Source organism: Falco biarmicus, chromosome 8 (genome assembly GCF_023638135.1).
Source record: "Falco biarmicus isolate bFalBia1 chromosome 8, bFalBia1.pri, whole genome shotgun sequence".
Taxonomy (NCBI): domain Eukaryota; kingdom Metazoa; phylum Chordata; class Aves; order Falconiformes; family Falconidae; genus Falco; species Falco biarmicus.
Genome location: NC_079295.1, coordinates 22,019,988 through 22,035,901, shown reverse-complemented (window position 1 = coordinate 22,035,901; position 15,914 = coordinate 22,019,988). Strand labels below are relative to the sequence as shown.

Genomic DNA, 15,914 nt, shown 5'->3' with positions numbered 1-15,914 from the left:
TTCCAGCTACAGAAGTGCAGTGTCTAGACAACACCATATGTATTTCACTCAGGCACAGAAATATTACTGTCCCATTTTTATTTCTTTAGCAACTGATATTCTCCTGCCTTGCAAATTCACAGAGCAATGGTTTTAATAGAAAAGCAAAATACTATATTGCAGTAAAGATGTGAACTGGTTATAAATAAAAATCTCTACTATTACTTCCTCTGTTTCAATTGCTGTTAATTTGCTAGTGCCTCTATAGATCTCTGAAACATTTGTGAATAAATGAGATGACAAAGCATAATTATAATTCAATTATGATAAATATTTGTTTTGAGGCTTGACCACTGGAATCCAAAGCTGTCCTGTTTTCACCTCCATCCAAAAATATTTCTGAAATAAAATACTTGTTTCTGTCTCAGTGAAGCCAGAAAGTGAAACTGGAAACCGAAGAGTAAATGACAGAAATAAATGATGCCTTGTCGAGTCCTGAAAAGGGCTAATGAAACCTTACAGCTGCCAAATCTGACTGAAACCAGTGGCCTGTGAATTGCAATGTTCAAGGGAAAAAGTCAAAGATAATCCAGATGTTCCCAAGCAGAACACTTTGCAATACTTCTTCATCCATTTTTTTTCTGTCTGTATGAAGTAAAAAAATTACATAACAGATTTGTTTTAATACTTTTTCTGAAGGTTATTATTTGACCTTCAAAACAATTTAATGTGCTTAGCACGTTATTTCTGTCTGTACTCATTACTTTAAAGGTGACTTTTAATTTATCAGATATATACCATTTTGAAACACAGGATTGTTCATGTGAAGGAGGTTTCTTAGGAGGTTTCTTTTGACAACCTCTTTATATTCTTCCTGAAGCTCGTTTCTTTTGGCAATGCATAAAGTGAATCTTGAAAATCAAAAGGAGATCTGTGCGTAATTCTGGAACTGACTACCTTTTACCATTTATTTTTTATTCATTATTATGCTGGCTGATGAAATATTCTAAGCTTGGAGACTTGTGAATAAATCTTGATTTAAGTGTGTTTTAAAGAGGTAGTTGACACTTTGTTTATTTGTGAATTTGTATTTTTTTTGCTGCTGAGCCCATATCTCATTGTTAATCTGCTAAGTCACCTACTTATGGCAGCAAAATAAATAAGTAGTCACTTAAATTCACGAGCAAAACAGGGAAACAGTGTTACAAGATATATAGCCATAGTTCTTTTCTGAGAAAGAGTGAAAACAGATATCCAATTTGTGTTTTACTAGATCAGACCCTGTTTTAAAACAAAAAAGCTTAAAAAGTGGATTGGTATCCTTGACCCTTTCAAGTAATTAGGATCCTACAGTCTTTTACTTATAATTGTCTGTTTAAATTTCAACTCAATATAAATTTAGCATATGCTGTTGGATTCAGTAGCTGTGTACAACCTATGGAAAATAAAGAGCATCCATTCCAATAAAGAGGGAAATGTCAGATAACTGTGTAATTAAAAGATAGTAAAATACATAAACAAGAAGAATATTTTTGTTTCAGCAGTGAGGCAGTAATGTCTTGTGTTCTGCTTCGTCTTAACCGATTCTTTTCCCTTGGTAGGTTTTGATCTTGGTTGTTTAAAGCAGCATATCCTTGTTAGAATTCACTCACTTACATGTTACTTGAATAGATACATGCCCTTGATATTCCAGAAGATAAGAAATTGAAGTTGTATGTTAACAGTTTTGAACTAGACATTTTCACAAGGAAAACAGTCCTTTCAGAGAAAAAGCAGGGGGAGTGAAAAAGGAGAAACTGTTTAGAAGTGAATCAGTTGCTGGTGAGAAGGTGCCTGGAGAGTGAATTTGGGAGGAGCACGCTCCCTCTCCCATGCTCCCTCTCCCCCCTTCCCCTCGAATCTTTTCCTAGGGTGTATTATACCCTTCATTCTCACCAAATAAGGGTAATTTTGCTGATGCCCCCTACTTGTATAGGTAGAATACTATGATCTGGCATTAGTCTGTTCCCTTGCCTGAGAAAGGTTTATTTTCTAGTTACTGAGCCCTAAGAAGCTGAAGATAATGTGAGGAGCTACTGCCTTTTCCAGCAGTCTCATATGCTGTGATTTGGTACATACAGTCTCAATATATGGTTCATGCCTTGTAGGCGGGATGGGCACAGGTATGCCTTGCTTATATATCTGGTTAAGAAGACCTAAGGGACATTGGTGCCCAGTATGGTCAAGACTTGCACAATTCCAGGTGTTTTGAGGGAAGGATGTTCAATTGCCTTTGGAGTCCCCTAGATCAACTCATTGGGCAGCCCGTTCCGTTAGACCTGGAGTTGTTTTGCTTAGATGCTGTGTTTCTGATATTGTTTCCAGTTTTGTTGTAGATCCTGTATTCTTTCTGATCTTCTGGTCTTTTGAGGCAATGTACTGCTGTGGTTCTCAACCATGGAGGCTTCATGCAGCAGCATTCAGATTGATGACAGCTTTCCACTGACCTAAAAAGCAACTTCAGAAGCCTGCCTCCATATACCTTGAGGATTTTGTGCTGATTCTCCACTCCTGCAGGCACCTAAACTCTTCAGTTTCTATCTTAAAATTTTACAGAGCTGAGTACAGTACCCTGCTTCCTGCTGAGTTGACTTTGGTGAAATATGTTACTGAAGTCAGTCAGAGTTGAGTAGCCTTTAGTAGGAGACAGATGAATGGGTTAGTGTTTAGGATTGGAATTTTTCATTCAGATCAGTGGAAACCTCTTAACTGATTTGAATGGGCCACAAACTGAGTGTCAGAGCCCTGTCAAGAATTGCCTGGTTATTTTTTGAGGATTACCCAAGGTGGGGATGCTCTGGAGTGGCAGGCCTTTAAACTTGTATGAGAATTTATCAGGTATTAATTAATGTCAATTTTTCATGTATTTTAATATAAACCATTTGGTTTATGTAACCTTTTTAAGGGAAATCTCATTATTATGCATTGACTTTGTGCTTTTTCTGTGGCAGTTACACTTTATTTTTTGAAATATGTGTGAATGGTTAAATTTTGTGTATGACCTTTCTATGTATAAACCTAGACAACTGTCAGCAGAACTATTGTTTCTGCACTATGCTGGAAAATTAATTCACAGCATGTGTGTATGGGGCTGTGATTGCCAGAGCCTGTTCATGGTGACAGGTGTTGGATGTTCATCTGTTAATTTCTCACTAGAAACAATGTGGTAGGCTGATGATGCAATTTGGTCATTGGAGGCCCTGTCTTGATATCTGTTTATAGAATGCATGGCTATGTTTACTGAAGTAGTTTAAAAAATAGTAGATGCATTTGCCATTTAAAAAAAAATAATCATAGCAGTATTTTAAGATGAAAATATTTGTTTTCTTGTTGCCAGAAAATATCTATTATCTGTGATCTGTAATTAGGCTCACAGCTTAACATAAAGGATGAATGGTGCTCGCTGAGCTGCATCATTGGCCTTATTGTGGTAAAATGACCGATTTTGTTTTGCCAGCTGTGACTTTGGAGGCAGTCTGAATGACAGGGAACACATAAGGCTGGACAGATTAAAATATTTCCAGCACATAACTGTGTGTGTATCATTCAGAATTCAGCAGCAGTTCTTGCTTGATAAGCTTGCTAATGTCTTCATGTTCTGAGGAACATTGTGCTCCTATATGTTGGTGTCTTGTACAGGCTCAATCCTGCAGTCCTCACTGAAGTAAAACTCCCAGTAAAAACCAGCATCAGTATGACCACACAAAGCACTGAATACAAGGGTAGAAAAACTCCTTACAAGAGCAATGCATCTGCCTAAGGAAATAGAGCGTGTAGTTCTGTGACTAATTATGAATTATAGAAAGAACTAAAGGAGGAAAGACACAAGTTGGGAAATAAATGGTTGATTACTCATCTTGCATCAAAAGAGGACATTTTCAAAAGGCAAGCCCAATTATACCCACTTTTTGCAATAATATTCATATCTACTCAAAATTTCCATCACTTACAGTAGAAAATAAGACTATATTGTCCTTCAGCTTCTTACATATGCGGCAGGGATGATTGAAAGGTTGCGTGCAGAGCATTCCAGTTTTATATGAAAAGGGTAGAATAAGTTCTGTCAGCAAGTTAACAAGAGGTAGCTTTTTAGTTTTTCTGTGAATGTGTTCAGAGTACAGCAGAAACAGCCCAGTGTTGATGAAATCCAGTGATGTTGGCAGATGCAAGTCCACAAAAGCCATAGAACTCCATGTGTTGCATTTAGTGTGCTGACAAAAAAGCTTAAAGTGAGCTACCCTTGCACATCTGGCTTTTTGTGTTACCCTAGAACTTGAGGTTGAGTCCTTACTGCAGAAAGCTACCTCTGGAGGTGCCATGGAAAAGTGTTTTCTGCTGTCACCATGAAAGAGTTTGTGATGTTTTAGCCAAAGCAAAGGTAGGAAGCTGACCCTCTTATGCCCCTTTCTGGAAATTGTTTATGGACATGATGCCAGAAAGTAGTGAGCCGATTTCGTACTTTGTAGTTATGTAACATATTTCTTCAAGCACTTTACAGGTGTTAATGAATTAAGGTTGTGGTCATGTTTATCAGCTCAGTTTTGTAGATGGGGTACCTGAAGCATTGATTTAGTGACATAAGTACAGAGGACCACTAATTCTATGTTTTTACTACAAAGGCACTAAGAACAGTATCTTCTGTCAACAAATATGAAAGTATCAAGCTCAAGAAAACATCTATGGAGTTACAGATTCCATGGTTGTGTTGATTTGGTACATGGCATGCTCAGCCACCTCTTAAGAGAGTAGCTGTTGGTGAGGTCTTGGTAGCTTAGTAATTTGTTGGACAAAACATTTTCTGTGTGGTTAAAAACATGACTGTATCCACCAATCACTAACCCACAAATAACTAAGTGTATTTCCTGAATGACATCTGCTCTGCTGGTCTGTTCTTCTGTGATGAAATTCCACCTGTTTCTATCATAACATCTGCAACTAATTTAAGTGTCTGTGTCTTTTTGAAAAAAAGATCCTTGTGAGAGTATTAAATAGAGCCTCCAAACCATATGCGTTTTGTAAGCTCCATTGTTGCCACCATAGAAAGACTTTAAAAACTGTGAACAGAAAAGATGAAACTACATATTTCATTAATAGTAACTGTGCTTTTGAAAAAGCAAATTACTTTGCAGTGGAATTCAAAATTTCACAGCAAATATTCAGTAGACAGTGCTGGTGTAATTTTAAAAAGAAATATTTTACTTCGCAGTACAGTAAGTTGGTTTTATCAGAATCCAAATTGTCAGATAGAGTGCCATTCCTGCAAAATAAAGACTAAAAACCTATACTAACCCCAGCTGGCTATCCCATAAAGTTTGCAGAGTTCATGCATGTGGGATGTGTGGACTGATAACTATTTTCATTATAGAGAAAGAGGTTTTTTAGATTTACCTTTCTTTGATGCTGGGATTTTTTGTGGGAGTATCTCTAAAAATACTTCTCTGTGGTTTTTTATGCTTGTAAAAAATCAGATTCTATGATGTACATGAACATACAAGCCTGGTAAATGAAAGACAACCCTGAAACATTATTTTCATTTATAACTGTTCATATTTTTTTCTAATGATAAATTTGGTAAGTAATGCACATCTCAAAGATTCTGGATTTCTTCACTTCATGAAGAAAATTTTGTTCCCTGAGTCTTCTATAATAAAAAACTAATAACGTAATCATCCTAGAAAACATGTCAGCCTGCAGTGAAATTAGATGACTGCATTTGCTTTCAGTAAATACAGATGAACAAAAATGGTCCATCTATTACAAAGCCACATTGTAAATTGGGGTTTTTTAAACCATTTTGTTTGGTTTTTCTTATTAGGTAATTGTTAAATGGAACTACTCTTTGAATGAACATGGATGAAAAATTCAAGAGTACTAAACAGATCAGCACTAATTTATGTTGTTTATGCTGTTTACCTTTTTGTTTTGTGAGACGTTTCCAAGCCTTGTCATGCTGTGAAATGTGGCTCCAATACAAACAAGATGATTCATGTTACAATCCAGAATATTAGTGTTTCTGTTGTAGAGTGAGTCTTACTGTTTGGGTTTTTTTCCTGCCAGTTCAGTAATATTTGACCCTTTGCACTGAGCCCTCAAATTCAGCAAAAGACAAGCCATCAAGGTTTCATAAAGCACAGGTTTAATCTTAAAAAGTTAAATAGACTTCAATACCTGTGTTAAGTTGCAGAAGAAACCTCTGGGAGACAACAGTATAATATAGTGTGTGATTCGTGAACACTTCCTGCTATAGGTTGGTCCACTTAAAATCTGGTCCACTTAATATGACCTATGGGCCTTGCTCTGTATGCTTGTATAATTTAACTGTAACAGGAACAAATAGAGAGGAAACTTACTATATGCCAACTAACATGGAACCCGTAAGAGTTTAAAAGATTAATCTTATGGAAGGTCTTCTTACTATGTAATGTAAAAATATTGTCCACTAATTGTCACTTTTAAAATAACATCTGTTTTTTACAGTTTTAGAGTTTACAGTGTCATCCAAACTGAATACAGATTGAAATTTGGACTGGAAAATCTGCAGATTGTCAACATCTTGATAGTTCTTATGATGACGATATCTATACTTTCAGAAGTTTTGGTCAGAATCAGTGATCTGGGGTAAAGGGCTAAAGTGGTGTGAAGGCTAGGTTAATATTCCAGTTTCAGCTGATCCTTCCTGAGTCAGGCTGAATTGAAAAGGAAATGTGAAGCACACTGTGAGCTATACTGTCTACCAACTTCAAAGGTATTGACATAAAAGGAGAAAGACATGAAAAGAGAATTGTCAGTGAATAAGCAGCAGCCAGAAAAACCCAACAGGCATCTGGAGCGGACACACAGACAGTTTGAGCATTACTGTCTTGATGATCATTTTCTCCCTAGTGGAACCAGTATCATCTTTGTTGACTATCTGTGAGATAATTCCCAGAAACATTAACATTTTAACCCCCAAAACTTTGTATTTTTTCAGGAATCCTCCTCCTACTTTGCTGCATCCTGAGGAGTGGTGCAGAGGATTCAACCATTTCATTTCACAGTGAGTTTTATTTTCTTTTAAAAACAGCTTGTCCAGCAAGGCCTACGTGTGTCAATCTGAGAACAGAATTTGTTCATGGAGTCGTTACTTTTGCAGGTTTTTAACTTCAGTTTTCTTTTCATAGACTCTAGACCATGCTTCGCTTTTTGAAAGCTATATAATACAGTTTGATTTTTTTAATGTAATTTGCTTCACAGCTTCTCTGAACTCCTTAGTTGATTTGCTTCTTGACTTTGATGGACCTGGGACAGATTTATAAATATACCTGATTTCCTTGATGGTTTTGCAGTGAAATCTTGTGTCAAGGAGAAAAAAGGGCTAGTGAAAATGTGCTGGTCAACTTAAAATAAGAATTTGAAAGACAAGAGAGAAAATAATTGCCTTTTTTTACTTCACTAATATTTAGTAGGTTGGATACCCAATATATGTAGTTGAGCACCAGTTGTACCAAGAGTATGTTACCTAGATGGTGGCAACTTTCTGGATGCAGCTGTCACTGAACTAAAATATGCTTTTGCTTTACTTTTTTCTTTTTATGGTGAAACTAAGAAATCATGATTTAGTAGTTGCTAGCATTATGTTAAAAAGTCTTAACAGCAACTTCTACGAGTGATTTTTAGGATTCTTCAGGTATTTCATTGTGACCTATCACAGCCTAAACTGTGTAACATGGGGAACAATATTATCAAACCCTTGAGAAGTTTATATCCATCAAATAACCAAATACTTTGAACACCACTCCTCAGTACTGACTTCTCAAGATAGGTTTGAAAATACGCACGCCTGCATTTTGCATCTGTTCTGTTCCTTAATGTATCTAGTTCCTTGTGGAGGCGTACAACGTCTATATGTGAAACCTTTTTCAGTCAGTTGTGTGGTAATGTCTTCCCGTTTTAGGAGAAGTTAAAAATAGAAAGGCTGATGCAAATTTTATTAATAATCCATGAAAAATATTCTTATTTACTATGCTCTTCTTTCATCAGGCAGGGAGGTGAGGTACACCGTAATGGTTGGTCTATAGAGGAAGGCCATTACTGTCATTACTGCAACATGACTCCGAATCCCTTCCAGTGAAAGTAGAAGTACATTCCTCTAGTGCAGATAGACCCAAGTTGTGTTTCTCCGTAATAGATATCCTTGTTTACACAGAAGTGTGCATTGTGATCTATGGCAGAATCAGTGTTTGATTACAGAAGTCACTGGGTGGTGGATGAATTCCATTCTGTTACAGGAAAACTTGGTTTTTACAGTATTTATGGACTGTAGCCTGTATTCTGGGGGACTCAAGCACTGGTAGGTTATATTCCACTTGTGCTTTAGACAATCAGTGCACCTGGTAAATAAGTTTACATTCTTTTCTCAAAACATTGTGCATTGACCTTCAGCATTGTTATACAGGCTTTTCTTTCTTGGTATCTTCCTTTTTAGAAGTCCCTCCTGAGCTGAGCTTGAGAACAATACAAAAACTTAAGTTTAACATTTCTTAACACTTGTTCAGTCCTTTAGTTCAGCATGCACTGTTCATAAAAAGTCAGATGTTAGTACTTTATGGCTATACTTGTTTTTAATCGTGTCCTTTGGCTTTTTGATATTTTCAAATTGCATCTTTTTAATCACATTGATTTTTAATTACTTTTGCTTAATTAATTCCTCTCACCAGCAATATCTGCAGGTTCTCAAGCCTTACTTTTCATTTTTGCAGTAATACGCACAATGAAGTAAGAAAGTATCCTCATATGCCATCTCTTAACATGGAGAAATGCAATAATTATAATAAATATGCTGGTTTTATATCTACCTTTAAGAGAACACTGAAATGGAATTCTCTGACATTGCTTCATTCTTGGGCATGCGTTAGTAGAGTTTTTATGATGCAAAGGTTACAATAGTTTTTATGGAGGCTTGGACTTACATTAGTGGACTTTCTAGAAAAAAATAAATAATGAAACATTGGCTCATACAACTGCAAACCTTTTAGCCATTACTGATAATTGGCTCATTTATATGCATTAGTTATGCATTTGTTGATGCCTACCTTGTGACAGCTTAGTTATGATAAATTAAAAGCAGTGATTGTATAAATTCCATACTGCCTTTTATCCATATGTTAGGACCTTGCCTGATGTTTCTGTCACCCTTGTGATGAGTGGTTAGCTTTCGAATAATTTCATTATCTGTCTCCTTCCTGATGGCTAACATCATTTGCATGACAAGCTTATCTGGTTCAAGTTGTGGCCAGACCTGTGTACTGACAAAAGCCGAGCATGCAGCTTTGACTAAGCGTACTTTTGACTTCAGTTCTGTTGGCATAAATAAAATTATTGTGTAAAGATCGCCAGATCTGGCCATTGTAGTTTTTTTCACCCCACATTCTCATCCCTTGAAATGCCACTGTCTCAAGAGGCATTTTTTTATAAGTGTTCTCTCACATATTATAGTGATTTACAATGTGCCTGAGCTGGAAGTTTTAATGTACTTTTGTAGGTAACTCTTTAAAATGTTAAAGTAGTAAACATACATTTTTCAGAAATTAGGTCTGTGTTGTTAACTATGATTCTGCTGCCCCAAGAGGTATGATTTTGTAGCATATTTTAAAGTCAGATGCATTATTTACAAAATCTGAATGGAGAGAGGGTCAAGATAGTTCTTAGCTTGGTGAATTTATGTTTCTATTCCCAGCATTGTTGACCTTGACTTGAAATGAAGGCTGCAATGTGTTGTCCTCATGAGGATTTTTTAGTGAGATAGCTAATCTGAGTTAGATATTTTGTTTTAAAAAAATACAGACAAGACACGATTTCTGCCAAGTCTTCTCTGGCAGCAGCCTAATTTTGTATTTGGTATCTAATGAGATACAGCACATACATACTTTTGAAAGTCAGTAAAATTCAGTGTATGCCTGTTTATCTGTACTACTGTAATTGTCCATGAAGAACTATGCCACTCTGTTCATAATGTAAGAAAGAATTAATTATGTTTTGTTTATATACATATTAATAGAGTTTACCATTCCTATAGGGCCATGTAAACAACTACCTCAGTTGTTGGAGGATTGGCTCCTAAAAATAATACACGTTACCTACGTTTATTTCTATGTTGAAATAAACTACCAGTTTTGAAGATTTCACTCTATATATTGCCCATTAATGTTTATGAAGCTTTTCTTTTTCTCTCCACTCTCTTAAGATAACAATTTGTGTCCACCACCATTTTAGACATACAGTGGTTCAGAATTTGTTATAATACAGGCTATATGTTAAAAGGAATAAAAAAACCCTATTCACTAAAATTATCTCACATGCTGCAAATAATTTTCTTGGCACTTTAAACCTTGACTGGTCTCTAGGGGTAGATAGAACAGTTAATATGTTCTTGAAGCAGAAGGATACAATAACCTTTATTTACATTACATCACAAAATGTAATTTTAATTAAAATGAGCAATGGTATCTCCAGGGACAGACTTTCTCCTTTTAAATTTATTTAACCAATGATGAGCTATTATGGTTCTTTGAATTAAATAGTCATTCTTGAACTGGAGGGAATTAAAGAATTAAGAAATTCAGGAAGTACTCAAGTCAGAATGTGAAGTTAAAGGATGTATGGTCATATTTATCATCAGAATGTAACTTTTATTTTGGCAATGACATTGCAAATACAATATGAACACAACTTTTAGTCTTGTTAACTCATTTTTTGTACTCAGTTTAAGCACAGCTTCACAAGCTTGAATTTCATATTGATAATTCTACATTCAGAGTTATTCAATTAATAGATCACCTAGTTTATATGGGGTTTAAGTTGTCCATTTCGATTTATTTTCTCTGAATGCTTTTTTTCACAATCTAAGCAATTGTTTAGTGACATTCTGTTCATATTACATAAAGAACATTTTACTGTTTCTTTCACCGAGAACATGATATGCATTTGACATAACTCATTAATTTCACAGTATCTAAGAAGAAAAAGAGGTTTGCAAATGTCAGAAAGGTATACAGATTGTGATGTGTAAGGTTACCACCAAATCTGTAAGTTTTCACATTTTAATCATTGATGTAGACTCTGAGAATCTCTCTACAGATGAACTTGAAATACTAAATTGTAGTACCTGACAAAAGATCTCCACCACTTCTGAGTATTGCATGAGATGTTTTTATACGGTTGAGTTGGCTTATGCAATGGATACAATTATCTTCAGCTTTCTAATGAGCAGCGGTAGTAAAAAAAATGCAATTTTAGGTAGACTTGAGAAACTCCCATGCAGGTTTGAAGTCCTGACCCTGTAAACAATTGTGCTAGATTTTACAAATGTCATAGTATCAAGATCTCATTCTTCCCCCAGTTCCCCTGGTTTGTGGGTTTATTGGCCTTCTGTTCTCAATTGTAAACATGAGTAAGTGTAGTGCAGTGAGAAAGATATGGATCCATGGTAGAGTGACAAGTCTATTTGGGAAGCATTAGTAATTCTAGGAATAGTGTGCTCAACAGAAGATTAAAGTATCAGACAGAGCATATGAAGTAAATGTCTGATGAGACAAAGTTTCCTTGCTCCCTTCTTCAAGTTCCTGGTGTCATTAAGTGCCAGTATTTCAGTTTCTCAAGTAGTCTCTGCCTATTGCTTTTTCACAGGGATGCTTTATAAGCTTATTTCAAAGTTTAGATGCTTCTGGAGCTCTAACATTATGAACCATTTATTGGAAAGAAAGCCTTTTGTAATAGCTAATGTTTGCCGTTTCTCTGCTTTACTTGAAAAGAAATGTAAGGGCAGGATGTTACCACCTGTTACTACACCGTTTTCACTTCCATAATATTTGGTAAAAGTAAAGACAGAGTGTAGCAGAAGACTGAGACAGTAAGATGGAAGTGGTAGACATGAACACTAAGATGCTAGGTGGGAAGGAGGGAAGGAAGTAAGGAAGATGGCAGGAGTGAAGTGCAATATGTCTGTGCTGATCTTGTAGTAGTCTGGTTTTAGGAGTGGAGTTATTCCTTACAGTTAAATCATTCTCATTCTCCAGAGAAAGGATGTGTTCTAGATGATCCAGGTTTGTTTGGAATGCATTTTTGATGATATGAAAGGCAGAAGTATAGAAATAGGAAAACAGTAAAAATTGGAGTTGCAAAAAATATAAACCAATTAATAAGCCAGCATTTCTGCCTGATAATAGTACCTTCCCATTGGACTGATGAAGCAACAGTAGAATAGTAATGCCTTATTCCTGCCAGTAGATTTTTGAGTCATCTGTACTTGTCGAATAGAGACAAGAGTTCCACTTGTTCTTTTAAAACTGAAGAAAGTGAGATGGAAGGGCACCTTGCTCAAAGTCATCCAATAATCAACAGCAGAGCTGGTAATGAAGCAGTCCAGCATAGTTTTAGATTAAGGGAAGCCCCAGGAAGCAGCCATGTGCCTGCTGTCCTATTGTGGGCTGTGGGGCGCAGGTCAGGTCTGGCACACGGTAATAGGAAGAATGATGTTATAGCCTGTGGACTCCCAACCAGATGAACTAACTTTATCTCATCTGCCCAGGTGTTTGTGCATTAGTTCAGACGAAGACATCAGAGCATGGCTGGATTTGGGGCTTCACAGCAGAGGGCATCAGGCAGTCAGCTTAACAGTCTATAAGCAGGAAACTTTTCCCAGCTGTTTTGTGATTATGGTACAGTGCATCTACAGTTGCCTTTTTAGTGGCTGTCCATATGTACTGGAAGATAGGAAAGAATGCACTAAACACCAAAGGAGAGAAAAATATCTCTGTCCTTAGCTGTCTTTTCAGCTACCTAAGATGTATAAGAAATAAACTGTCAGCATCACACTGTGCTTTCCTGATCTACATTCTCTGTGCTCCAACCACCTCAAATCAGCTGCAAGCTGCAGTGTCAAAGGGATAGATACCTAAAGGAGAATGTTTGGTACAATGCAAAACATATGGTTTCTAATAAAAAACTTGAGTTGTGAACAGTTCTGAAGGCTTTTTGTGTATCTGGGTCTTCAAGGACAGGCCAAAGAAGTATAGCAGTCCCATTCCTGGTAAAAAGCTAGAAGCCCTCCAGTTTCATCATGCAATAAATAAATGTATTTGAGGTTTTGAGATGCTCCCTAGAATTGTTCTGACTGAATTTCTGTTGTTTCTGGTAAAATTCTAAGGGCTTCAACATGAGCAGTTTGACCCATTCTAAGAACCGTAAGGGGTACTACTCCATAGAGTTTCCATTTTTTGTTCTCTAAACCATGTGTAGGAGCCAGAATAAATCGTTGTGTCTACTCAGCCCAAAGGAGCTTGAGAAACCTCTTGTAATGTTTAAGCTTTAGAAGAGATAAAGCTATTTACAACACCTAATTTTACAATTTCAGTGAGTGAACCTTTTATGTTTCAGATGTGAGCTCTAAATTACACTATATGGTACTTGATGTTAAAAATTAAACTGAAAGAAGATTTATTAAAAAAAAACAACAGGTGCTAGTGACATTTCAGTGTCAAGAGTATTTCTCTCATTGTCAGGGAATATTAGTAATTTACAGCATTTGCTACCAGAAGGCAGATCAATAAAGATATAAAAGCATTCTCACCATCAGAATTTATATTATGCATGTGATGATTGAGTACTTTGTCATAAATTCAGTCTTTCATCCTGATACGTAATTATAGCAAAAGGAACAGTAAAATCCTTGTTATTTATCATGGGATGCTGGCTGAAGACAGGAGACCTATTTAACCTACATATATATATCCCTAGTGCTCAGCGTTCGCTTTTTCCAAAGGGGCAACTATATGTAGTTCTGAAGATAAGGTTATTTGTATCCTGTATGTCCTGTTGAATTAGGTTTGAAAACAGAAATGCTGTTGGCAAAGCTGTCACAGTTTTTTAGTTCATTTTTGCCAACGAGTGACCTGTGGCAGTGGAAGATGAGCCAGCTTGGGAATGGGAAGCAGGGAAGCTTCAGGGAAGCAGGCATATCCCTGCATCATTATTACAAACATAATTCATGAAACATCTTTTTCTTCTCCACCTTTCTGCTGCTTGTGACTGACCAGTGTCTGCCACAGCTACATGTGGTACAGAGGTGGGAGGAACAGTCAGAGTGATGGATAGGAACAAAGCATTTTAACCAGTTAAAAACAATCTCAGAGATTGTTATTTTTTCTTTCTTCACTGGAAAGTTTCTGACCTAATGTACCTGGCCTAGATGGTCTTGCTTGGAGGTGGCTGTTCTTCCATTTCTCTAAGTAAGGGGGTCAACCCAGTTGGGGTCATGCTCTTGATTTCATTAATCTTCCACTGTGAAACAACCTTCTGGTGGTATAGCTGGGAAACTATGTGGAACACAAAATAAAGAACTCAGAACCTAGAGACCTCCTTCTCCTTACTTAGGAAGAGGATCAAGAGAGTATGGCCTTACTCTTTCTCCTCTCCCTCTGGGAAATCTCCATTCTAGATCCCCGGCTGAGCCATCTCTACCTTCAGGGGCAACCTGTAACTGTTTTTTCTGGGACTGGGAGGAGAGGTTCTCAGAACCTTAGAATGACCTAAAGTCCTATTTGAGACCCTGAAAAGCTCTTCTATCCCACTAGTAAAGTCCTCACTGCTAGGTAGCAGGTCCTTGTCCTTGTGCAAGCAGTACTTGGAGGGCAGAGAATAGTGGTATAGAGCTGTGGAGGAGCAGATGATGGGAAGAGCACTGTGATGGACCAGGGAATGGCAGAGAGATAGGGACTGGAGAGGTGGCAATGAGGGCTTTATCTAACCATTTGTTGAACGGACTGGAGACTTCATACCTCTCTTGCCCAGAGGCTGTGGTGTGGATTCCCCAGCTCTAATACAGAGTCTAATGTACAGTCATAATTTCTTCCAAATAATAACCTATGCATCTTCAGTGCATGTAGATGTCAAACAGTGACTAGATGTCTGGTTGGATATTGGGTTTATGAGACAAAATAAGTTCCAGCAATACACTGCCAGCAGATGAGAAATCAGAAAATGTAGCATTCACAAAATATAAAATTGAGGAAAACAAAATACTGGAGATAAATCATAATGTAATTAAGCTGTAAGGGTTGGAGCTGCTTGGTTTCTTTATTTTTAAAGAAAGTACTTTATAGTGCTTTCTTTACTGGCCAAATAGATTGTGATAGATCTGATGAAAGAGAATTTCTGAAAGAAATAACTGCTGCTGCTCTACTTAGGTTTGGCTGCAATAGTTAATGATGTTAGTAATTGTTTTCTATTTCTGAACACACAGGAGACAGACCACTGCTGTTCTTATGAATTCTGTTCTTTCCATTTATTCATTAGTAAATATTAGCTCATGGATGCTGATAAATATCTCTCCTTTTCAGTCATCTGATTCGCTACTTGGAAAACAGCAGTTTACATTGTTGAGATGTAGCAGTTCCAACAATGTTATCGTCCAAGTGCAAGCAGCCAATGAATTTTATAGAGGTTGTCTCAGATGGGCCTGTGTGTATGGGAGTCTGCTCTTATCCCCTGCTAATAAATGCTTCATCTTTGCCTGTAATTGTGGCAGAATAAAAACGGTGCTTAGGAGCTTGGCTATGAGGTTGCAGCAAATCGCTACAACCAACCTATGTTTAATGTAGTGACACTAATGAATTCTGAGAATTAATTTTCAGCTAAGAAAGCATGATGGAAGATACTAGAATTTCAAATTAGGTAATGGATTGACTTTCATCAAGGCAAACATGTATAATGTTTGTTTCCTTTTCGATCTCTACTTACTTAGAGTACTTACTACTACTTCCCATTATTTTAGGTCCAAAAGATAGCAGACCAAATACAATCATATTTTCATTATACCTTATCTGAAACCCATCTTGTAGCAGATTTGCTAGTGAATTTGC

At 36.8% G+C, this 15,914-nt stretch overlaps 1 protein-coding gene across 12 annotated transcripts in view; it reads left to right on the top strand.

Moving 5' to 3' along the window:
* Nucleotides 1-15,914, top strand: part of MYO3B (myosin IIIB) — a 207,597-nt gene that overhangs the window by 65,799 nt on the left and 125,884 nt on the right. For all 12 annotated transcript variants that reach the window (XR_008823672.1, XR_008823674.1, XR_008823673.1 and 9 more), the window contains one exon: nt 6,989-7,054. Coding sequence is in view for 8 of the 12 variants with exons in the window: in XM_056350236.1 (XP_056206211.1) it covers nt 6,989-7,054 (66 nt within the window). In the remaining 4 variants the exon portion in view is untranslated. The remainder of the gene's footprint in view (nt 1-6,988; nt 7,055-15,914) is intronic.